General features: G+C 47.9%; 1 protein-coding gene and 2 pseudogenes across 2 annotated transcripts; 1 reads left to right on the top strand and 2 right to left on the bottom strand.

The window, feature by feature from the left end:
• The first annotated feature begins 211 nt into the window (after positions 1-211).
• On the top strand, positions 212-22,164 carry CUNH1orf216 (chromosome unknown C1orf216 homolog). 2 transcript variants are annotated; one of them, XR_006147471.1, is made up of 3 exons: positions 212-402; positions 2,185-2,994; positions 22,142-22,164. XR_006147471.1 is itself a non-coding variant. In XM_042680070.1 (2 exons), the coding sequence occupies exon 2, from the start codon at positions 2,190-2,192 to the stop codon at positions 2,877-2,879; it is 690 nt and encodes a 229-aa protein (XP_042536004.1). In that variant the 5' UTR covers positions 212-402; positions 2,185-2,189; the 3' UTR covers positions 2,880-4,063. The 2 variants fall into 2 exon arrangements, 1 of the variants encoding a protein (XP_042536004.1); XM_042680070.1 differs by lacking the exon at positions 22,142-22,164 and having other exon boundaries at positions 2,185-4,063.
• Positions 18,219-19,074, bottom strand: LOC122108081 (annotated as a pseudogene).
• A 2,371-nt stretch (positions 22,165-24,535) lies between the features above and the next one.
• LOC122110505 lies at positions 24,536-24,834 on the bottom strand (annotated as a pseudogene).
• Positions 24,835-25,157: the final 323 nt, after the last annotated feature.

The following is a 25,157-nucleotide window of genomic DNA, read 5'->3' as shown; positions in this document are numbered from 1 at the left end:
CGATGCCGGGCCGCCGGGGCTGCAGGGAGGCGAACCGAGCCCCGGGAGGTGATGGCAGCGGGCCGGGGAGGTCTGGGCCGGGCCCCGGGAGGCGGTTCCTGCGCGGGGAACCGAACCGGGCCACGTGGGCCGGGCCGCCCCGCGCCGCCCCGCCCCAGCGCGCGCCGCGCCGCACCGCGCTGCGTAGACGCCGGCGCCGCCGGACTCCGCAGTCGGTCGGGGCCTGGGGCTGGGCGCGCCGCGCGGGGCCCCGCATCCATCCCGCACGACCCCCGGGCCGCGTGGACGCCCCCGACCAGCGACGCTCGGGCCGCAGTGACGGGTTCCCAGCCAGCCGGACTGGTCGGAACCAGAGCCAGCCTTCCCCCCTACCCCCCCGCAAGGAGCGGGAGCCGCTAGGCCGTGAGTCCGGGCGGAGGTGGGGGGGGGGAACGTGGGGCCCAGGCGGGAGAGAGGGAGGGAGGCGAGAGTCTCAGCCTCCGCCCTGTGGCCTCCGCGGAGATTGGGGGATGATGGTCACTGTCCTCTGTCTGCTGAGGTTGCCTTCTGCCAGGCTCAGAGGGGGGGACCACCAATCCCCATCTTACAGCCTCACCGCCCCCACTTTGTGCAGTTTGTGGATTAACTTGGGGGGGGGAGGGTGGAAATCTCCGTTTTCGAAGAACCTTCACCCCACCCCCCGATTCATTCGTGGCCCTAAGTTGAGGAAAAGGAAAAAAAAAATGGAGCAAGGAGAAGATCTCCAGGGTCTGTCCCCCATGCCAGGATACAAAGGCAGTGTCCCTACAGCATTTCCTCCAGGACTAGGTCTGGCACTGAATGTGTTCAGGGTCCCTGCCACTTTATAGGATCCGAAATCCAAACCTCTTGAAATTCTAAACCCATTTTTTGGTAGAAGCTGGTTATTAGGGAAGAGTGAGAGCCCTCGGGACAAGCTAGGGGCAGAGACACAAGGTAGTAAACCTGTTCCTAGAGCACTGGAAGGGAAGGGTCAAGAGAGAGCTCCCTAGGGCACAGAGGAAACTGAAGCCAGCTCAGCCAGTCCTGGGCATCAGCCATGACCAACTGCCATTACTGCTGTGTTTTTCAGAGCACTGAAATCCCACTAGAGTTCTCTCTTCCAGTTCACTCATTCAGAAGTATCATGATACCTGCTAGTGTCATGCAGGATCCTGGGGATATGATGGAGTCCCCTCAGAGGGCCAGACTATAAACTATCTTGAGCTTGTTTAAATGAAGACTTGTGGTTGAATATCTACTGACCATCAACTCTGTATGACAGGGATTGAAAACATACACAGATAAGAGGATGTGGACCCAGGGCAGTGAGGAGCCAGAGGAAGGAAGGATTAATTGTGTTGGTTGCTGCATATTAGGGCAACCAGAGAGTATTAGAAAGGCATCAGAGAAGTAGAGCTGAACTTTGAAGTATAAGGAAGAAATGTGCTGGGTGGAAAAGGGTGAACTACAAAGGGAAAGGTAAGTCAGGATGTTGTAGGCCAAAGGAAGAGTATGGGAGAATGGTAGTGTGTTCTGAGGTCTCTGAGCAGTTTGGTGTGGTAGGAGCCAGAGAGGCACGATGCAAGACTGGAGGAGTGCCCAGGGCAAGGGGTCAAGCAGGGCCTGGAAGGCCCTGTAGAGATTTAGCCAGAGTTTAGGGATGGCATTCAGAGCTGTGACAAATCAGATCTATACTTTGAGTTGGCGTTAGATTCATGAAAAAGTTGTGGCCAACATCCAGACCAGAACCAAGTGAAAGTGGAAACGAAGAATTGTCAGAATGTAGTGACCAATGAGATGGAGCAAGGAAGAAGAGTATGATAGTATGCCCCTAGCCTCCTAGCTGGAGGGACTGAAGAGAGTAGAGTTATCTTTTGCAGGATGGATAGCAGTTAAATCTGGGCTGGACTAGATCAGAGAGTAACCAATATACGTGGTAGTTCTTGAAGCAAAGTAGAAAAGGGAGTCATCTGGGGAAAAGTGATAGAATGAGAAGACAGCCTCCGAGGGCTGAGGGGAACCCTATGTAAGAGACTGAGAACAAATGGTCAGAAGGAGAAGAGGAAAATCTTGAGGGAAAGTGTTCCAGGACTAAGGAAAAGGGACTATTTTGCAGCCTGGCTGCCATGATTTGGGGTACCTTGTGCTGTCCTGTTGTGATGCATTCTTGTTTTCCCTTCACAGACCAGATGTTCACCATCCAACCAGGGCTAGCAGAAGGAGCCCAGTTCCTGGGGGGCCTGCCTCCTGCAGTATGTCAGCCAGAACTCCAACCAGACAGCAATTCCAACTTCATGGAGAGTGCCAAGGATGCCAATGAGAATTGGCATGAGATGCAAAGCAAAGTGGAGCCTATCCTGATGAGGAGCTCCTCTGAGTCACCCTCTGACAACCAGGCCTTCCAGACCACTAGACTCCTTGACGAGGTGGTCCGCAGTCCCCCAGAGGGTGCAGAGATTACTGGCGCTGAGCCTGAGAAGTTGGGTGGTGTCAGCAATGTCTGCTCCCCTCTGGAGGACATTGGCTATGCCAGCAGCTCCCTGAGCATTGACAGCCTTAGCAGCAGTCCAGAGCCCACCTGTGGGACCCCTGGAGACCCTAGTCCTCCAGATCCCTTTCTTCCCTCTGTGGCCCAAGCTGTGCAGCAACTGCAGGCTCAGGAGCGCTACAAAGAGCAGGAGAAGGAGAAGCACCACGTGCACTTGGTGATGTACCGTCGCCTGGCACTGCTGCAGTGGATCCGGTCCCTGCAGCATCAGTTGGTTGACCAGCAGGCCCGGCTGCAGGAGAGTTTCGACACTATACTAGACAACAGAAAGGAGCTTATTCGCTGTCTCCAGCAGAGGGCAGCACCATCCAGGCCCCAGGACCAGGGTTAACTGCCTCCACAAGTGTGCAAAAGTCTTAAGTGTGTATCTGCAGACAAATGTGTGGTTGTGCACAAGTAAGTGCATGATTGCCTGTTGGCATGAGTGCATGTAAGTATAAGTGTACGTGTGTGATGCTGACACGGGCAGGAATATTCAGGTATGTGTGAATGAGCTTTGTGTGCACATGTACATACAGACTATCAGTGTGTGAGAATGAATGTGTGTGTGTAGCATGTATGTAAGAGTCAGTAAGTGTGTATATTCATGTATAGCTATGTACCTAGAATTGTGTTTATTAGGTTCACAAACGGGATTATACATGCAGAATGTGTGTGTACTTAGGTGGGAGTTTGATTATTCTGGCTTATGTCAGGCATACATGAGTGAATCTTTGTGTGTTCAGTTATTTATGAAAGGGTGTGTATATGTGTGTGTGTGTGTATAGCAAGTGTTTGTTTAAAGCATGTGTGTTTATGACAGTCTCATAAGCAGGTATGTGCCAGTATACATTTATTACACCTGGAGGGCATCTACCCATACTCTGTGTCACCCAAATCTACCCCAGCCATTTTTCTCCACTGGGTCCCATTGCTTCCTAGCAAGAGAATACCAGCCTACTGTCATTTATCTGAGGGTTGTGGCTGATCCATTCTTCTGGTACTTCTCACACTACCTTTCCTTCTCTCTTCCCCTCACTTAACCCAGACTTTGCTCTGCTAAGGCTGTGCCCCTCTTGTTATTTTGTCTGTAAGAGGTTCTTTTTTTTTCAGTGCTGGGGATCTCCAAGTCTTTGTGAAGGCCAGGCAAGTCCTTTAACTGATGAGCTACATTGGGCTGCTCTGGTCTGCCTTCACATTTTGTCTAGTTTTGTCTGGATAGTTGAGAATTGGTATCAGGGAGGGAACTGGGAATTGTGACATGGGGACAGAGAAGGATGTGGAAGACTTGAATCCTCTTGAATGCTGCCTTTCGCCATGGGAAGGCGATGCTGCAATCCTATAAGGAATAGGAAAATGGAGTTCCCAAACAAACCACACCTTTCCACTGGGAAAAGATGTTGAAGTCCATATTGATTTGAGTTTCTGAGAGATGGTGTTCTCAGGCTATTAGGAAAAGCCACATTTCCTAGGTTCCTCCCGTTGAATATCCAGGGCTGGGAAGGTGGCTCAGTGGTAGAGCGCTTGCTTTGCATGCATGAGGCCCTGGGTTCAATTCCTCAGCACCACATAAGCAAAAAAAGCCAGAAGTGGGGCTGTGGCTCAAGTGGTACAGCACTAGCTTTGAGCTGAAGAGCTGAGGGACAGCGCCCAGGCCCAGAGTTCAGGCCCATGACTGACTAAAAAAACAACAACAACAACAACAAAAAACCAACGTTGAATATCCAGTTGTTTTGGTTCATTTCTATGAACCAGAGCTCAGCTCTCTAGTTATATGGGGCAGGCAGGGCAGCCCAACCTGTAGGAGCTTCTAGAGTTCTGGGTCATACCCCTTTCCATTACTACATGACCCTTTAAACAGGGAGTGGCAGACTAGCAGAGACTCTATGAGTTGGAGAGTGGTCAAGTCTTAGGGAGAACCAAGATTTGGATGCCAACAGCATGTAAGGTCCTGATGGTGAGCACTGAATGCTTGCAGCCAAACAGTGGCCTGGGAACCAGTAATGCTGCCTCTGGCCCTCAGAACCTCTATCTAAAACATATGGGTATCTTTCTACCTCTAATTCTACCCCGTTGTATGGACTGGTGTATGGACAGGGAGAGAGGGTGAAGCATGGACCCTGAGGAATATCTGTCTGTAGATCCTGCATGTTGAATGTGAACCTGGCTTCTGGACCAACCTAGGACAAATAAACACATGCAGAGAATTAAATTTCTTGAGTGTTTCTTTGCTATCTGTGACCTGGTGGCTTCTTCTACCCCCATCTGAATTCCTCTTTTGAGCATAGTTTTGGGAAGTTGGGGGAGACACTGGGGAAATCAGACCCCTATTACTTGGAGGTTAAGACTGGCTCAAGGATAGTCAGGGCAGAAAAGTTCATGAGACTCCTTTTTAACCCATAGCTGGGTGGCATACACTTGACATCTTAAACTATGTGGGAGGCTGAGACTGGAAGAATTAAGGTTCCAGGCCATCCCAGATAGAAAATTCCACAAGATTCCATCTTTTAAAAAAGTACAACAACTTAAAAGACAATAAAAATTTGTTTAATTTGTCCTATGAAGGTTAGAATGTGACTTTAAGTATCACTATCCCACAATACTGTGAAATTGTGAAATTTATGTAATCAGAATCAATAAAAAATTTCTATTAAAATTAATTTAGGGGGCTGGGAAGGTGGCTCAGTGGTAGAGTGCTTGCCTTGCATGCATGAGGCCCTGGGTTTGATTCCTCAGCACCACATAAGCAGAAAAAGCCAGAAGTGGCACTGTGGCTCAAGTGGTACGGTACTAGCCTTGAGCTGAAGAGCTGAGGGACAGTGCCCAGGCCCAGAGTTCAGACCCCACGACTGAAAAAAAAAATCTCTGTCTCCACAAAGGGAAGCTGGATGTGGTGGCATGCACCTGTTATCCCAGTGTGACAGAAAGTCTAAAGTAGGTGAATTATAGTTCAGATAAAGGTCCAGGTGGGAAGTATGAGCCTATGTAAAGCCAGGTGCTACTTCCTCATACCTATATCCTAGTTACTTAGGAGGCTGAGATCTGAGGATGGAGGTTTGAAGCCAGCTCAGGCAGAAAAGTCCCGGTGAGATTCTAATCACTTAACCATTTGAAACCAGGAAGTAGAGCTGTGGTTCAAGAGATTGAGCACTAGTCTTGAGCACAGAGGCTCATGGACAATGCCCTGACTCCAAATTCAAGCCCCACAATCTACCAAAAAAAAAAATCTATTAAAAACTAGTGAGGAGCCGGGTGCCAGTGGCTCATGCCTATAATCCTAGCTACTCAGGAGGCTGAGATCTGAGGATCACATTTCAAAGCCAGCCCAGCAGGAAAGTCCATGAGACTCTTATCTCCAATAAACCACTAGAAAACTGGAAGTGACGCTGTGGCTCAAGCAGTAGAGCGCTCGCCTTGAGCTGAAGAGCACAGGGACAGCGCCGAAGCCGAGAGTTCAAGCCCCACGACCGACCAAAAACAAAAGCTAGTGAGGGGCTAGGAGTTTAGCTTAGTGGTAGAATGCTTGCCTAGCATGCATAAAGCCCTGGGTTCAATTCCTCAGTGCCACATAAACAGAAAAAGCTGGAAGTGATTCTGTGGCTCAAGTGGTAGAGTGCTAGCCTTGAGCAAAAGAATCTCAGGGACAGTGCCCAGGCCCTGAGTTCAAGCCCCAGGACTGGCAAAAATAGTGAAAAACAGGGCTGGAGGCATGGCTCAAGTGGTTAGTGTTCTACTATCAAGTGTGTAGCTGTAAGTTCAAATGCCAATACTTAAAAAAATCTGAAGTCTGAGTATGTAGCTCCACAGTGGATTCTTGCTTAGCATGCTACAGGCCTTGGGTTTCATCTCTAGTATGGAGGGGGGAGGGGGGGGGAGAAGTTTCTCTCAGCTGAGAAAAAGATGAAAGCCAAAACTAGGAAACTATGGTTGATTGTATTACTGGAATTCTGTTATCATTTGGGGTCTAGAGAGAGGACTAGGCCCAAAGGTGGATTTGGAAAGGAGACTAGCCAGAGAGAGACAGCCAGTACAGTAGAGTCTGGGGCAGAAAAAATGAGATAGAACCTCAATGGTTGTTCCCCATCAAGTATGTTGGCTACTGATGGTAGGAAGAACTGGGGCAATTGCTGTTCAGTTTCTACTTGTGGCAGTAGTAAGACTGAGCAAAAGGATCTGAAGATGCTCTGTATGCCTTAAGATTGAAGCCTCTTTCCTCATCCTTGTGTAACCCTTGTCTGTACAGGTAGATGAGACTTGGGTCCAGAAGCCTAATACATAAGTTACTCCAAGCTGAGTAGAACAGAAGTCAGGGCTGTGCAGGTCAGCCTGAGACTTCTGCGTTTGGGAGATTGTGCTGAAGTCACCAGGGTGAGGATTTCTCAGTCCCCAGAATAGTGCAAGGAATAGGGAAGGTCAATGAACTTGAGAGGGATTTGGCCAGTCAGCCATCTCTACTCTCTACCCCTTCAGGCAGGAAATCTAACCCAGGCTCTGGGTGTTAATGGACAGTGTTGCTTAGGGGGAGTGAGGGATGAAGTTGGGGCCAAGATCCAGAGACCAGGTTAGGAAACAACTGAGATCTAAGCAGGCCACAGGCACAGGGCTGAAGCATGGAAGCAACTGGCAAGGGGGTAGAGCAAGGCTGAGACCACTAGCAAAGAAGTGGCTGGGTTAGTTGAGATCTTTCTCTTCAGAGACTCCAAGTAGGTCAACCCCATCACATATGGCCACAGGGGATGAGTTTAAAACCTGGGGTGTAAGGAAGCTGGAAATGAACAAGGAACTGAGGAATGGTGCAGAGTTAGGGGGGTGGAAAGGCTTCCAAATATAATAGGTGGGAAGCCCAGGCCCAGGCACTACACTTCAGGACTCCAGTGTAAGTTCTATCTAAGTTGTGAATGCCTCCTTGGTGGTAGCTCTGTGGTTTTCTGTCATTCCAGCCTCACTCAAATCCCAGTGTTAGTGCTTCCTATTCAAAGCAGGAACAGGTGACAGGAACAAGAGAGAGGCAAGATCTGTGAGGGCTTGCTGGAGGAAGAAGAGCACAGGAAGAAGTTGTATTCTGGCTTACTGCAGACTGGACCCAGATGTCTCCACTTAGTACCTGTGCCTCAACTGTAAACCAGGGGCAACAGCAGTAGGTCATATGTGTATGGATGAACACATGAAGAGGACTGAGTCAGGAGCCTAGCCCTTGGAGGCAGTCTGTAAATGCTGTTATTATCTGACTAGGAGGAGACAGGAAGGCTGTCAGAGGTAGGAGGTACAGTTTGTATTGTACCTTTGCTGGGTGGAACTTTGTAACTTTGCTGGGTGGGGATGGGATAGGTGGGAGGGAGAATTATAGAAGAGGCGACACTGATCAAGATGAATTGTACATAAATGGTCATGTTAAATTGAAACTGCTTTGTGCAGCTTTTTTAAGAGAAGAAAATAAAGGAGAAGAGGAGGAGTAAGAGAAAGAGGGAAAACAAGGAGAGAGGAACCGGAGAGAAAATGGGAGGGGGAGGAGGAGGAGAAGGGGGGGAGGAGGAGGAGAAGGGGGGAGGAGGAGGAGGAGGAGGAGGAGGAGGAGGAGGAAGCAGCAGCCTGGCACAGGTGGCTATGTTTGTAATCCTAGCTACTCAAGAGGCTGAGATCTGAGAATGAGGATGAGAGTTCTAAACCAGCCCAGGCAAACAAATCCAAGACTCTTATCTCTAATGAACCAGCATGGGAAATGGAGGTTTGGCTCTAGAGGTAGAGTTCGACCATTGAGCAGAAAAAGCAAGATTGTGAGACCCTGTGTTGATGAATAATAATAGTGGTAGCATTGCTATGAGTTTAATAGCTACTGGTGGCTGAGAAGGCAGAAGCTGGGGACGTCCTGGGATCAGAGCTGGTATGCAGGCTCACATCCACCGGTCACCTCCAGACGCACTGTGCACACACACTCCTTACACACTCCTCCTGCCCACATCCCCAAATGCACGCGTGCACGCCAGCCCTCGGCGCGTGCCCCTCCCCCAGCACGGCCGCAGCCCGCCGCCCGCCCGCTCCTCCGCGCAGACCCTCCCCTCGGCCCAGCACCCGAGGATCGCCCCATCTTTCTCTTTTGGCTTATCATCCATGGATCTGAGGAGTTGAGCGTGGATTTGGTTGAACGACTGGTTGTGTGTGTGTGGGGAGGGAAGCACCGGAGAAAGTGGGGGGTTTGTGGGACTCACGTGTCACTCGGCAGGGCCTGGGGAGGGGCGGGGACCCCCTGATTGGGGATGAGGGAGGGCTTGGCGGTGAGAAAGGTCCCAGGGGCTTAGGCATGTTGGGGGGCGGGCGGGGGGCGGGTCCGGACATGGGGGCAGGCGGGGGGCGGGCGGAGGGCGGGGGGCGCGCCCGGGCCCGGGAGCGGGCGGGGGGCGGGGGGGCGGGTCCGGGCCCGGGGGCGGGCGGGGGGCGGGTCCGGGCATGGGGGCAGGCGGGGGGCGGGCGGAGGGCGGGGGGGCGCGCCCGGGCCCGGGAGCGGGCGGGGGGGCGGGTCCGGGCCCGGGGGCGGGCGGGGGGCGGGTCCGGGCATGGGGGCGGGCGGGGGGCGGGTCTGGGCATGGGGGCGGGCGGGTGGGTCCGGGCATGGGGGCGGGGAGCGGGCGGGGGACGCGCCCGGGCCCGGGCGGGAGGAGGGGCTTGGCGGGGCTGGCTGGGGGGTGTTCAGCTGGTGTTCCGTCGTCCCCCGAAACGCGCAGACAAAGGGGCGGCCTCCTCCGAGCCCGCGGCGCCTGGAGGGGCGCACACAAAGCGGGGAGCGGCGGCGGGCGGCGCCGAGCTGCCACCCCCCCTCCCGAGCACCCCGCACCCGACGGTTGATCCGCAGCCTCCGGAGCGCGTTCCAGGCTGCGCCTAATCCCAACAAGCATGAAAACGGCTCGGGCCGGCCGGCCCGCAGGCCCTTTGTCCCGGCCCCGGGTGGGACAGCTGCAGCGGGGTCCCCTCCCCGCTCGGTGCCCCTGCCCCGCGGCCCCCGCCGCCCTCCTCCCCTCAGCTGCCGGGAAGCCAGGGAACAGTCCCCGGTTTGCGCCTGGGGCACAGGCTGGCAGGGGCGGGGGCGGGCCGGGCGCGCTCCCCTGGTCGGGGAGGGCTGGATTAACCCCGGGGTCTGCAGGGGTGGGTGGCACCCTGCAGGAGGGAGGAGAGGGGGCTGCGGGGCGGGGGCCGGCCCGCCTTGGGAGGGGGTGCCGACTCCGGGCCGGGAGCTGTCCCCAGGTCTCGCTGCATCCCTGCGCCGGCCTGGGGTGCATCCCTCGGTGCTCACCAACCCTCAGGACGCCCGCACCTCTCTCCCCAAAGCTGGGCCCGTGCCCTATCTGTCCGCTCCCCGAGCACCCAGCCCCGCTGGCCAGAGCTCCTCAGGCCGTCCAAGTCGGAAACCGAGCCTGTTTCCTCTTGGTGCCCAAAGCAGCTCAAGTCTCGGGTTTATCTGCATGGGGTTGGGGGGGCCTCAGGCCCTCCTCCTTCCCCCCCTCCGCGTGCCTGCCAGTCGTGAGTTCGGTCCCAGCACCCCGCTGCGTTCTACACCCCCCTCTTCCGTTCCACTTCCGTTGCATGGGGGCAGGCCACTGTCATCCCTCACCTGGACAACTTTAGGCCTGGCCAGCCTTCTCTTTTCAGGAACCACCACACTCTAACGCTGGCCTCCTTAGAACAGATAGGGTCGAATCCCTCCACAGACTTTTCCAAGGCTCTCCAGGGGGCTCCAGTTGCTTGAAGTGGCTTGTTCCTGCACTTCTGGTCTAAACTTCGCCAGGGTCTGGTGTCCCACACATCCATAACAATCTACTTCTACAAGAGCCTTCATGGGGACTTTTCCCACTCAGCAAAGGGTGTAAAATAGGACTGGGAATGTGGTTTAGTGGTAGAGGGCTTATCTAGCATGCATGAAGCCCTGGGTTCAATTCCCCAGTACCACATAAAGAGAGAAAGCCAGAAGTGGCACTGTGGCTCAAGTGGTAGAGTGCTAGCCTTGGGCAAAAAGAAGCTCAGTGACAGTGCCCAGGTCCTGAGTTTAAGCCCCAGAACTGGCAAAAAACAAAAAACAAAAGGGAGTAAAAATATTGCTGGTTAGCCTTGCTCCTCACTGAACCATCTTTCAGGGTCCCAAGTTCTAGGGGACTACAGAGCTAGGGAGGGTGCCTGGAATCAGAACCTCCAGTGAAGGTCCTGATGTCCATCACTCAAGCTCAGACCAGCCTGGAACAGGTGGGCTCCTCCAGGCTGAGAGGCTCTGCCCTTCCTCAGCTGCTGTGGCTCTGGAAGCCACCCCACTCTGTAAAATCCCCACACAGGACTCATGAGGCCTGAACTACCAGTTAATGCTGTCACCTGGCCTGTTTGTTCTAGAGTCTTCAGGATGAGCTACATCCCTAGAGACTTAGACCCTCCCAGTCTGTAAACCTGTCTGTGTCCCTCTGTTCCCATCTCCTTTGTCGCCAGACTCCTCTTTCCTGGCATTGCCAGGCACCTGTCTCTGAGGTGCTCTTTGCATTTTTCTCTTCATAGTAGACAGGAGATTCCTACAATATACAATATTTATAACTATCTATCATGTGCCAGACACTCTGCTAGGCACTGGGGACCCAGATGACTCAGATACAAACCCAGCCTTCAGGGACTTCGCAGTCTAGCAGGATAGAGACAAAGATCCAGACGAAGATAATGAGAGTGCAGTGTGATCTCGTACTCGCACTCTTACAAGCATGTTTCATAGCACATTCCCACAGCGCGAAGGAAAAGGTTTTTATCATCAAAGGGGCTTGGGAAACCTGATTAAACAAGGCCTACTGGGCATCTTTCCTGAGGACTCTTCAATGACCTCACTGTGTGGTGTGAGTTCCTATTTGTGTGGTGGGGCTGAGGGGCTAGTGTATACAGATGATTTCTCAAATTTGTTTGAGCTTGGAACCTTTTCCCAGGGATCATCTTATGGATTTAGTGTTGCACACACCACATTTGGGAAACATACATGTGTGAGAACCTAAGGAACGGAGAGACTTAATTCTGTGTTTGGAAAGGGAGAATGGAGGTGAGGGGCAGTCAAGAAAGAGTTCATAGCAGAGCTCATAGTGACTTAAAGTACAAATAAGTGGGGAATAGAGCATTCTAGAAAAAGTGAAGGGGATTTTCCCTAGGGAAGCAGGAACCTGGGGCTCTGAGGACTTCAGAAACAGGATTTTTCTCAGCAATAGGTGTAAGGTCCACTCCTGGATGGCGAGCAGATTCCACCCTCCTCTCAGCCAAGTCTCCACCCAGTACCTAGGCAACTGGCACACTTGGAAGAGGTCACATCTGCATCCACTGAGGTCACATCTGGATTCCATGTGGCCACACCATAGATAAGGCCTAGCCCAGGGCCAGACACTGTCTTTCCCAGCTCTTTCCCAGCCTCGTGTAGTGCCAACATGGCCTGGTGCCAGCAGGAACGATGAATAAACCTTCTCCTTACCTGAATACCATGTGAGTGGTATTGTTCTTACTCAGCAACCTCTCTTTAAAACCTAACAATAGGATTTTACCTCAGTAGAAATCAAACCCAGAGTCTTGTATATGCTAGGCAAATGCTACACTACTGAGCTATATCCCAGTCCAGCAATTGCAGCCTAGCATAGTACTTAGTAGTGATTACAGATGTTTAGTCTTGTAAGCTAAACTATGGATTTGCATTTTGTAGGATACTAGGCATTGTAATAAGGGCAATGAAATAATATGCTTGTCTATGAGCCACACACACACACACACACACACACACACACACACACACAGACACACGTCTTCAGGTACACCAGGGCCTTCACAGTTTAGGTGCATATGGAGGTAGGCCTAGATTCTATGCCAGGGTGGTTTGGCTTCATTATGGGATCACCAAGGTTCAAAAGACTTTCCCATTTAATGTGTGTTGACTTTGGTTCTGAAGGAGTCTGTATCCCACTAACACGGGCCCAGGTCTAAAACATGCAGATACATGCAGGTGTTTGTGTATAGATCCAGATCCTGCTCCGTTTGGATTTCCTGGAGTTGGGGAGAATATTAGGAAAGAGCTCTAAGAATTTCCCCCTTTATGGTTTATGGCTTAACCTGAGGTAGAAAGTTCTTGTAGGAAGCCTATGAGGTAGGCTACCAGATTCCTTCCTCCATTTTCATGATTGCCTTGCACCTAACCTTACCTCCATCCCAACACCATGTCTCTTCCAGGACCCATCCCTTCCTGTGCCTCCTCCTCAGGCCAGTCACACCCTCAATCCTCTGCACCATTAAGATAGCGTTTTCTTGCCCCTCCTCATGGCATTCCAACCCTAAGCAGCCCTTCTGTTTCCTCCAGGAATTCTCAAGTTCATCTCAGGCCACGTGCAGTGCCGTGCTCTCCGGTCTCATTCCTGTGTTACTCCTGTCTTCATGCCATTCTCAGCATCATGTTTCCCAACTCTCTGCATCCCAAACTTGGTCTATAGACAAAATCCCAAGATTTGTCTATAGATGAGTACTTGGAGGGGGAAAAACGAGAGAAAACACCTACAGGCACTATTCTTGTATTAACTCATTTGATACTCATAAAACCCTAGGAGATAGATACTATTGTCATCCCCATTTATGGATGAAGAAACTGAGGTCCAAGAGGGTTGGGCAAATTGCCTACAATCCTATTGTTGGCAAGAGGTAGAGACAGGACTCAAGCCCAAAATGTCTGGTTACAGAATCTGGACTCTTGCCATCTGAGATTCCACATCTACCCTCCACATCTCAAGAACTATCTTCCTTTTCTGCTACCCAGACTTACGCCAGTCTCATTTCAATTTTTTCCCTGTCCTGAATATGCCATTTCTTTAGAAAATTTAAAAAATTGGTGTATATTAATTATATAAAGGTGTTTCATTGTGATCTATCTATGCATGAATCTAATGTGCATTGATGAAATTTATACCTCTATTACTCTTTCTTATCCTTTGAACTTTTTATTTGTGCCAGTACAAAGACACATGGACTCTCCTGCCCAGGCTGGCTTTGAGCCATGATCCTTAGATCTCAGCTTCCTGAATTGCTAGGATTACAGGTATAGGCCACCAGCACCCTACTATTTCCTTCACTTTTATTTGAATTTCCTATTCTTTAAAAAATAATTTAAATTATCTATTTTCATACATGCTTATGACTTAAGTCATGGTTATCCTCATCACCTTTATCGTTAACCTCCCTCTTCCTTCGTCCCCCCAAACAGTTTCCCCTTTTATATCATGCCATTGTTTTCTTTTTCATGTTTTAGATTTTTTCTTTTTTTTGCCGGTCATGGGGCCTGAACTCTGGGCCTGGGTTCTGTCCCTCAGCTCTTCAGCTCAAGCCTAGAGCCCTACCACTTGAGCCATAGCACCACTTCTGGCTTTTCCTGCTTATGTGGTGTTGAGGAATTGAACCCAGGGCCTCATGCATGCAAGGCAAGCACTCTACCACTGAGCCACCTTCCCAGCCCCACATGTTTTAGATTTTATATATTAAAGATACCATGTGATATTTGTCTTTATGAGTCTGTTTTATTTCCCTTAACATGATCATCTTCAGTTCAATCCATTTTCCTGCAAATGTCATTATTTCATCCCTTATGGCTCAATAATACTCCATGATGTATGTACATCACTTTTGCTCTATCTATTCATTGGCTGATACCCCCATGGAGTCTTCTAATACTTTGTCTCTTCATAACATTCACTATTTTTCAAATTGCTTCCATTTCTGTGGTTTTTGTTTGTTTTTTTTGTTGGTTATAGGGCTTGAACTCAGGGCCTGGTCACCACAGTTCCTGAGCATTTTGTTCAAAGCTAATACTCTACCACTTTTTTTTTTTTTATGCCAATTGTGGGGCCTGAACTCTGGGCCTGGGTGCTGTCCCCCAGCTCTTCAGCTGTAGACCAGTGCTCTACCACTTGAGCCTCAGCCTCACTTCTGGCTTTTTCTGCTTATGTGATGCTGAGGAATCGAACCTAGGGCCTCATGCGTGCAAGGCAAGCACTCTACCACTGAGCCACTTTCCCAGCCCTGCTCTACCACTTTGAGCCACAGCTCCACTTCCAGTTTTCAGGTTGGTCAATTGAAGATAAAGAGTAACACACACTGGCCTTCCTGGGCTGGCTTTGGACCATGATCCTCAGATGTTAGCCTCTGGAGTAGCTAGGATTACAGATATGAGCCACCAGCACCCAGCTTCCACTTCTGTTATATGGCTATCCAGCAGTTGCGTCCCACTTAGTTTTACTGGAGAAACTACAACTAAGGCTAGGCATTAACTATGCAAGCTGCCTTTCTCCCTTACCCAGTGAGTTCTAGAATGGCTGGGGTTGTCCTAGCTTCCTAAGTCTCTCCTAGAGAAAGGTAACTGTCCTCAGAGGGGGTCCTCCACTAAATTAGTGGCCTAAGGTTCTGCTCCCTGTTGTAATAACATCCCCTTACACATCTTTATGGTTGGACAGTTTATAGAACTCTGTCCCTTCATGATCCCACCCTGAGAGGAAAGCATGCAGGTCTATTTTGTAGATGAGGAAAGAGGCTCAGAAGTCATGTGATGGAGAAAGGATCCTGCTCAACCAACTACATGATCACCCAGGCATCTATTGAAGCCCAAGGGAAGATCTGATTTGTACATGTGCGTGCATGCATGCACATGTCTACACACATGTGAGTGACTGGCATTTGGATGATTCTTTGAGTGGTATTGTCCTAGGCAGCAATGACCCAGTTACCTTCCCTGTCCCCTAGACATGCAATTCCAGTACCAGCACTGTAATTTCAACAACCAAGAAAGGGTAAAAACAGATGGGAGTAGCAGTTCATGCCTATGATCCCAGAACTCAAAAGGATCTTGAGTTTAAGATTAACCCAGGCAGTTCCATGCCAGCCTAAGCTGCATAATGATATGAGGGTGTGGGGGAGAGAGAGAGAGACAGAGAGAGAGACAGAGAGAGACAGAGAGAGAGACAGAGAGACAGAGAGAGACAGAGACAAAGAGAGAGACAGAGAGACAGAGAGAGAGAGTCCCAGGTTATTGAGACCTCAGTTTCACTCAATCTGCCTCTCAGGCCTAAGGGGACTGTGGGGTAAATAGGGGAGGAGATGGGGTATTTTTTATAGAAAGAGGGGAGGAGAAAGGACTCCATTCTACTCCCTCTAGGCCTCACCTAATCGCCACACTCTGCATTATTACCCGCCTAATGCAGCGTGCTTTTAAATAAAATATGCAAAGATTTCCCTCTCAAATTATCTCCTCAGGCAAGCGAGCTCAACTTCAGCTTGTTAATGGGAAAAATGCAAATAGGCTTCCCACTCCTCTCCCCCAGCCCTTAGGCTCTGGGCAGCTAATACAGTTTTGCTTTCTTTCTGGGAATGTCTGTTTCTATTGAAACCATTATTTGGAGGGTAGGGGATTGCAAGGGCTTTTCTCAAGAGCTATCCAAAAAGCAAACCTTAGAAGGGAGAGAAGACCTCTGGCAGAACAGGTTTGAGAAAACTGCATGGTTGTGAGGCCTATCAAGCCCCCCTCTCTTGTGCCAGTACTGGGGCTTGAACTCAAGGCCTGGACACTGTCCCTTAGTTTTGTTCATTCAGAGCTGGTGCTCTACCACTTGATCTACAGCTCCACTTTTGGCTTTTTGGTTATTTATTAGAGTCTTATGAATCTTCCTGCCCAAGAAGGATTCTAACCAGCATCCTCAATGTTCAGCCTCTTGAGCAGCTAGGATTACAGAAACACTGGCATCAGATTGCTGTCCCCATCAGCCTTTGAGGCAAGCTGAGATCTCAGTTCTTTCCAAGGCTTCTGCCAGGCTGGATGGAGGTCAGTCATTGCATTAGTGACCCACACATGGTAGGCACTTCTCTGGTGTAAAGCTACTGCTAGCTTGGGCAGGATATAGACATGGAGAAACAGATTTCTCTTGAGTCTTTATCAAATTCACACTCTAGCAGGAAAAAAAACACAAAAAATTTCCCAGATCATTAAAACTTAAAAAGCAATTACAGGATATCTTAATTGAGCAATCAAATCTAGTATCTTTATAATGAGACAAATTGGCACCTGCCTCCAGAGGTGAAGCCCTGAGGATGCACCATCACCTCTCCTGCCAAAGATGGAGAATGTGGAGGAGGTTACCACTAGGGTAGCCTAAATGTATGGTTAGGCTGTCAAACAGCTGACGGGCCTTCTCCAGAAATTAAAGGGGACAGAGAGACAAGACAACAACATATCACAGTGAGAGGTTCTGGAGTGGATGCTGCACTGTGGGAAAAATCTGTCAAAATTTGAATCTGAATTATAGTCTAGATACTTGCCTGTATCCATCTGGAATGTTCTGAGTATCAGTGTTATATCGTGGTTATTTTAGAAGTATCTCCTTGTTTTTTGTTTGGTTTGGTTTTGATTCTGCTACTAGAGCTTAAACTCAGGACCTTGGCACTGTCCCTTTGCATTTTTACTCAGGTGCTCTACCACTTGAGCCAGCTCTGTTTTTGCTGGTTAATTGGAGATAAGAGTGTCATGGACTTTCTTGCCCCTGCTGGTTTGAACTACATCCTCAGATTTCAGCCTCCTGAGCTGGGATTTTATTTGACGTAGTCTTACAACTTTTCTGTATTATTACCATTTTTTTTTTCAAAATAAAAAGTTGAAAGAAGGGAAAGCAATTCTAATGAGCCTGCAAAAAAGCATGATAATGATAGCTATGATTTTTATTTTTTAAATTTATTTTGTCAGAACTGGGGCTTAAACTCAAGGCCTGGGCACTGTCCCTGAGCTTCTTTTGCTCAAAGTTAGCACTCTGCCACTTGAGCCACAGCACCACTTTCAGCTTTTTCTTTTTATGGGGTACTGAGGAATCAAAACCAGGGCTTCATACATTCCCAGCCAATATCTATGATTTGTAAAGTCATTATCTTTTAGAGACACTTTCTGAGTCAAAAATTTCCAGAGGAAATAAGAAGATTGGTATTATTTGCTTAAAAATAATGGAAGAGGAGGAAAGTACTTAGAGAGTTAGGAGAAACCAGATTGGCTGTGGGTTGATAATTGTTGAAAATGGGTGATGAAATACTTTTTTCTTGTTTGAAATTTTCCATAATAAGAAAGTTTTTCTCTTCCTTTTATTTTTTTGAGTTGTATAGACCCTTTATTAGCAACTAAAATAAAAGGTATCTGTTGTACAACATGGGTAGTAATTGTCTACCAACTGGGGTTAATTGTGTTCTAATACAGATAATTTATAAATGCAATTCTTTATTAAAAAGCTTCCACCTTTCTTTTATTTGTGTACAATTTGCAAAACGATTTGAAAGTGGAATATATATGCACAAGTCTGCAAAGAGTGCAAATTTAGGATATGGTAAATGCTTTACAAGTCATTTCCAAGAAAACTGCCATATCTTGGCCTTTATATGTCGTCTCTTTTAATAAAAAGAGACGACATATAAAGGCTGATGTCAGCCTTCATTCCACTGCCCCAAACTACAAAGCATTTATTTAATGAGTTAAAATTAAGAAGGACTATACTTACTAGAAAAGAAGAGAAGAAAGTTCTACTGGTTTGAGGTTTCAGAATCTCCCCAAACCAAAACCAGTGTTTTGGTAAAGGCTGGGCTGGGACCCAGACAGATGTGAGTATGCAGGTGGCATTCCTTAGGAATCAGAGTTTCAGTGGCTCGTGAGTGCTTCAGCACCATAACTCACTGAACTATCTTGCCAGTTTCTATGCTGGACAGGGTGTAATTCAAAAAAGGAAAAGCTCATATTCATCCCATTCTTCTGGAATTCGGTGACAGCATTTAATAACACCCTAATGGGATGTCTTCCACATATAGTATTATATTTTTTCAATTAATTACTAAAAGATACAGGATCTAATTGTTCTATAGTATTCATACCAATTTTGTGTAGATGTTCAATAGATCTATAAATCTCCCCCAGGGATTCATCATAGTAACTAACAGAACCTTTGACTTCGATGTCAGAAATCAGAAGAAACCACAGAGATTACTAGGATCACTAGATATTTATTAAAGAGTTTTCTGAATTCCTATTCTTTTGACTCACTCGAGCTCAAATCAGTATAGGAATAATGGTCAACTCATCCTTATGGCTTTCCATGGCTTTAGCTGTGTAAGGCAAATGCATTTCAATACTGTGTTCGTCTTCATCGGTCTGTGGGGACATGTGTTCAAACATCCCTGTCTTCCATAGCTCTCCATGAATCTTTTGATCAATATAGAGGTCATAGAGGGGGATCCTACATATGTCCACACTGGAAAGTGCACATCAAGAGAGGGGCACAGAATGAGAAGGCCCAAGGATAAAGCTCTCCATGTAACAGCTCGATCTACTTGCATGGGCAGCGCAAGATCCACAGTTACATGTATCCTGCATGGGGTGAAATAATGGCTCTAGCTGGTCTTTTTGTAGAGTGTACTTGTGAAAGTCAACCTTCTTGTTGTGCATTCAGCTGTAGTCCTGACGCATGACTGGCTTTTTGGCAGACTACTCAGTTGAACATCTTGATGGCTGTGTTGCCTATGATGCACCTGGATGAATCCTCTTCCTGTTTTTTGTTTGTTTGTTTGTTTTGTCAGTTGTGGGGCTTGAATTCAGAGCTTAGGCACTGTCTCTGAACTCTTTTGCTCAAAGCTAGAGCTCTACCACATGGAACCACAGTTCCATTTTCAGGTTTTGAGTGGTTACTTGGAGATAAGAGTCTCACCAAGACTTTTCTACCCAAGTTTGCTTTGAACTGTGATCCTCAGTCTCCTGAGTAGCTAGGATTACAGGTGTGAGCCACCAACTCCTGGCCTTCTTCCTGTTTTGTTTTGTTTTGTTTTTTAAGAAAAACAAATGATAAGAAATGTAATGGCTGGACATTGGTGGCTCACACTTATAATCCTAGCTACTCAGGAGCCTGATATCCAAGGATCCAGGTTTAAAGACAGCCCAAGGAGAAAACTCCATGAGACTCTTATCTCCAAGTAACCAGCAAAAAGTCAGAAGTGGAGCTGTGACTCAAGTGGTAGAGCATCAGCCTTGAGTGAAAAAAATCAAGTGAATCCAAGGGCTTGAGTTCAAGCTCCAGTGCTGGCACAAAAAAATTAAAAAAAAAGAAGGCTGGGGGCCAGTGGCTCATGCCTGTAATCCTAGCTCTCAGGAGGCTGAGATCTGAGGATCACGGTTCAAAGCCAGCCTGGGCAGAAAAGTCCGTTATACTCTTATCTTCAGTAACTCACCAGAAAACCAGAAGTGGTGCTGTGGCTCAAGCAGTAGAGCACTTGCCTTGAGCTGAAGAGCACAGGGACAGCAGCATCAAGCCCAGAGTTCAAGTCCCATGACCAACAAAAAAGAAAAAGAAGAGAGAGAGAGAGAGAGAGAGAGAGAGAGAGAGAGAGAGAGAGAGAGAGAGAGAGAGAGAGAAGGAAGGAAGGAAGGAAGGAAGAAATATAGTATGTGTCAGGAGAAGAGTATGTGTCTACCAGGGGAGCACAAATCCAGTGGAGTGGTTTGAAACAAGTTTCTAGAAGAGAGGCATGTTTAAGCAGAGGCTCAATGGACAGGGTCAACCCAGAGTGATCAGGAATGAGATAGGCATAAGCTCTCTATGCTAAAGATCCAACAGATACAAGTAAGACAGTGGTGGGATTTGTAGACTCTAAAGAAGAGAAGTGGAGAGAAGTCAGGCAGAGGATAGAAAGAGTTGGGGCTAGACCTGAGCTTGCATACCTCTTCTGGGCAGTAGAGAGCTTTAAGGAAGAAAGGTCAGGATTTGAGAAAACACACTGGGCAGTGTGGGCAGAGGAGCAACGAACTTGGGGACTGCTGGAAGCACCAATTGTGGGAAATGGATTGGAATCCCTTTCCTTTCACTAGCTTTTCTTACCTTCCATCTCCAAATACCCTTAACCATTCCAAATAAAGGGTGAAGTTTAGATGCCAGGTTTCCAACTAGATGCCCACCCAACTGCAAAGCTTTGGTAGCTGTTCATCCCATCTTTTTTTATTTTCACTTTTTGTTGGTCATGGGGCTTGAGCTCAGGGCCTAGTCCTCTCCTTGAGCTCTTTTTCTCAAGGCTAGCACTTTTCCATTTTGAGCCATAGTGCCACTTCTGACTTTCAGGCTAATTGGAGATAAAAGTCTCATAAACTTTCCTGCTTGGGCTGGCTTTGAACCACAATCCTCAGATCTCAGCCTCTTCAGTAGCCAGAATTACAGGCATAAGCCACTGGCACATGGCTAATTTTTATTTATTTACTTATTTAAAAAATTATCTTTGAGGGGCTGGGAAGATAGCTCAGTGGTAGAGCTCTTGCCTTGCATGCATGAGGCCCTGGGTTCGATTCCTCAGCACCACATAAATAGAAAAAGCCAGAAGTGGCACTGTAGAGCACTAGCCTTGAGCTGAAGAGCTAAGGGACAGTGCCCAGGCCCAGAGTTCAAGCCCCATGACCAACCAAAAAAAAAAAAAAAAAAAAAAAAAAAAAAAAAAATTATCTTTGAGGGCTGGGAATTTGGCTTAGTGGTAGAGTGCTTGTCTAGCCTGCATGAAGCCCTGGGTTCTATTCCTCAGTACCACATAAACAGAAAAAGCCGGAAGTGGAACTGTAGCTCAAGTGGTAGAATACTAGCCTTGACCAAAAGAAGCTCAGGGACAGTGCCCAGGCCCTGAGTTCAAGTCCCAGGACTAGCAAAAGAATTATATGTGAGTAGTTGTATAAAGAAAGTGACATATAAGAACACAGTTTATGAATACAACACATCATTATCAGTGTCACCCTTTCAACATTCTCCTCCCCCTTTGATCCACCACTTCCCTTACTTTTCTTAGTTTTGTGGTATATACAATAAATTCTTGACTGCATTCACTTCCTCCCCTCCTCACTCTTTTTCCCCTCTCTCCTTGCCATCCCCCTTGGATGTACCCATTTCTTGGTGTTGGTTTTGTTAGACCTTGACCTCGTCTTTTTAAAAGATTATACTATTTGAGCTCTCCATAGAGTCTTTTTTTTTTTTTTGGGTCCGGTCATGGGGCCTGAACTCTGGGTCTGGGCGCTGTCCCTCAGCTCTTCGCTCAAGGCTAGCGCTCTACCACTTGAGCCACAGCGCCACTGCCGGCTTTTTTCTTTTCTCTGCTTATGTGGTGCTGAGAATCGAACCCAGGGCCTCATGCATGCAAGGCAAGAGCTTACCACTGAGCCACCTTCCCAGCCCCTCCATAGAGTCTATTATACTTAAGTTAGTTCATTTGTAACCACTTGTATACCACCCAAAATGTTTACTTATATAGATTTACAGGCACATTCAAGCTACACAAACAAGGGAAACCATGCAACCTTATTTTCTCTGGACCTGGCTTACTTCACTTTAATTCTTTCCAAGTCTTTCTATTTCCTTACGAGTGGTACAATATCATTGTAATAGATGAGTAAAATTCCATTGGGTATATATGACTTTTCTTACCCAGGCTGGCTTTGAATCGTGATCCTCAGATATCAGCCTCCTGAGAAGCTAGGATTACAGGCGTGAGAAACCAGTGCCTGGCTGTCCCTGACTTTTGCTCAAGGCTAATGCTAAGCCACAGCTGTGTGTGTGTGTGTGTGTGTGTGTGTGTGTGTGTGTATGTGTGTGTGTGTAATTGGAGACTTTTCTGCCTGGACTGGCTTCAAACTACTATCCTCAGATCTCAGCCTCCTGAGTAGCTAGGATTATAGGTGTGAGACACAAGTGCCTGGTGTTTTATTATTATTATTATTATTAGTCAGTTATAGGGCTTGAACTCTGTGCCTGAGGTCTATCCCTCAGCTCTTCAGCTCAAGGCAAGTGTTCTACTTCTTGAGCCACAGAGTCACTTCCAGTTTTCTGGTGGTTAATGGGAGATAAGAGTCTCGTAGAGTTTCCTGCCTGGGCTGGCTTTGAACTACAATCCTTACATCTTAGCCTCCCAAGAAGCTAGGATTACAGTGTGAGCTACCGGTGCCCTGCCTGTTTATTATTTTTAACTGGCACACAATTGTACATATTTATGGGATAGAAAACTAGATTTTTGCCTTCAAAGGTTTGAGCTTTGGGCTGGGAAGATGGCTCAGTGGTAAAGCACTTGCTTTGCATGCCTGAGGCCCTGGGTTCGATTCCTCAGCACCACATAAGCAAAAAGAAAAAAGCCGGAAGTGGCGCTGTGGCTCAGGTAGTAGAGTGCTAGCCTTGAGCTGCATTGCTGAGGGACAGTGCCCAGGCCCAGAGTTCAGGCCCCAGACCAGACCCCCCCCCCCAAAAAAGAAAAAAGATTTGAGCTTTATGAAGCAGATGGAACACAGAACAGAAGGACTATCATCAAAATACTATACGTGTTACAACTTTAAATACAGCTGAAAATAACCAAGTATCTTTCAATAAAGGATGGTTAAAAAGACTGTTACATGCAGTACTGTTTATAAAAAGGTTGGGAACATTCTCATTTTATCATGTTAGGTGAAAAAGCTAAAAATAAAATTGCAAATGTTATAGAAACAACTGTGTTTTAGAAGAGACAAAAAAATTCAAGGAAGTAAAACATATTTATAGTATTTACCTCTAGATGGTGCTATTTGGGTGTGATTTAAAAGAAATTCAATTTCATAATGTTCATGAATAACTTTCGGAATAGGAAAGTTTAAGTCCAATTTTGTTACTTGAAAACTACTGCTTTTTGTTAAAAATGAATAATGGTGAACATTATTAGCTATCAGGAAAATAAAAATTAAACCACGATGCTATTAGCTGAGTATAGTGTTGCATGCCTGTAATCTTAGCTTCTTGGAGGCTGAGAATGGGAGGACTGCAGTTCCAGGATAGCTGGACAGAAAAGTCCATGAGATTCCATCTCAGTGGTTGAAGCTGGGTGTGATAGTGAGCACCTGTCATCCCAGCAAGGATGGGAAACCTAAAATTGGAAGAATGGAGTCCAGGCATGTGCCTGGAGAAGAAGAAAATCCTATCTCAAAAATAGCAAGCAAAAAAATAGGGACAGTGGTATGACTTAGAAGCAAAGTCCCTGTTTAACAGGAGTGAGATTCTGAGTTCAAACTTGGTACTACCTAAGATGATATGATTATTTATTTTAGTACATAAGGAAACAAGACCAAAAAGGCTAGTAATGGGTGAGTCCATTTCACACCCTGCTCTGTGTCACACATTAGCTCGCGAAGACTGGCTGAGAACCCTCTGAAACCCTCCTTCCTCCTCTGTGCTGATTATCCCAATAACACCGCTACCTAAAACTTTATCTATTTGTCTCTTGTTGTTCCAAAAGATAGGTTCTTCGTATGTGTGTATTTGTTTATTTTCAAGTCCTGGGGTTTGAACTCAGGGCCTGGGCACTGTCCCTGAGCTTCTTTTGCTCAGGGCTAGCACTCTACCACTTGAGCCACAGAGCTACTTCCAACTTTTTCTGTGTATGTGGTACTAAACCCAGGGCATCATGCATGCTAGGCAAGCATTCTACCACTAAGCCACCTACCCAGTCCCCTCCTATTATTATTATTATTATTGGGTCCAGTCCTGGGGCCTGAACTCTGGGCCTGGGTGCTGTCCCTCAGCTCTTCAGCTCAAGGCTAGCGCTCTACCACTTGAGCCACAGCACCACTTCCGGCTTTTTTCTTTTTGCTTATGTGGTGCTGAGGAATCAAACCCAGGGCCTCATACATGCAAGGCAAGCGCTCTACCACTGAGCCACCTTCCCAGCCCCTATTATTATTAATATTTTGGCGGGGGCAGGGTTTAGTCGTGAGGCCTGAACTCGGGGGCCTGGGTGCTGTTCCTCAGCTCTTCAACTCAAGGCTAGCGCTCTACCACTTGAGCCACAGGGCACTTCTGTATATGTGGTACTGAGGAATGAAACCCAGGGCTTCATGCATGCTAGGCAAGAACTCTACCACTAAGCCACATTCCCAGCCCTGGTGCTCCTTCTCCTTCTCCTTCTCCTTCTTCACCAGAACACTTATTGTATGGCTAATCTTTTAAACTCTCTGGATGCTGCAAGAGCTGCTCTCTTGGGTTTGGGTGTTGTTCGTTCACGGAATCCATGCCTGAATCTGCGATAGACAGTTTTTAGGTGCCTCATCCGACCTGTCCCGGTACTGTTTTGTCTCTTAGCCTTGGCACTCCAGTTACCCTTTCTCTTGCGTTTTGCAGGGTGGCCACATTTGCCACGCGTCGACCTCTGAAGGTGGTGGGCCTTAGAACCGATGTGCGCGTCTTCCTGCGCCGCTTTCCAAAGGATGATGCTCCCTTCGCCATCGAGCTGTTTGGTTTTTTTGACTTGAGCGTTTTCTGTTTTGGTTTATTGGTCGTGGGGCTTGAACTCAGGGCCTGGGGACAGTCCTTGAGCTTTTTTTTTTTTTTTTTGCCGGCCATGAGGCCTGAACTCTGGGCCTGGGCGCTGCCCCTCAGCTCTTCAGCTCAAGGCCCACTTCCGGCTTTTTCTGTTTATGTGGTGCTGAGGAATCGAACCCAGGGCCTCATGCTTGCAAGGCATGCACTCTACCGCTGAGCTACCTTCCCAGCCCCAGTCCTTGAACTTTTTTGCTCACGACTAGTGCTGTACCACAACTCCACTTCGT

Source organism: Dipodomys spectabilis, unplaced genomic scaffold (assembly GCF_019054845.1).
Source record: "Dipodomys spectabilis isolate Male_0828 unplaced genomic scaffold, ASM1905484v1 ptg000002l, whole genome shotgun sequence".
Classification (NCBI taxonomy): domain Eukaryota; kingdom Metazoa; phylum Chordata; class Mammalia; order Rodentia; family Heteromyidae; genus Dipodomys; species Dipodomys spectabilis.
This window is presented reverse-complemented; position numbering and strand designations above follow the sequence as displayed.

Bases quoted from the DNA above. Each gene is read 5' to 3' on its own strand.
- CUNH1orf216 (XM_042680070.1), top strand. From the start codon at position 2,190: ATGTTCACCATCCAACCAGGGCTAGCAGAAGGAGCCCAGTTCCTGGGG.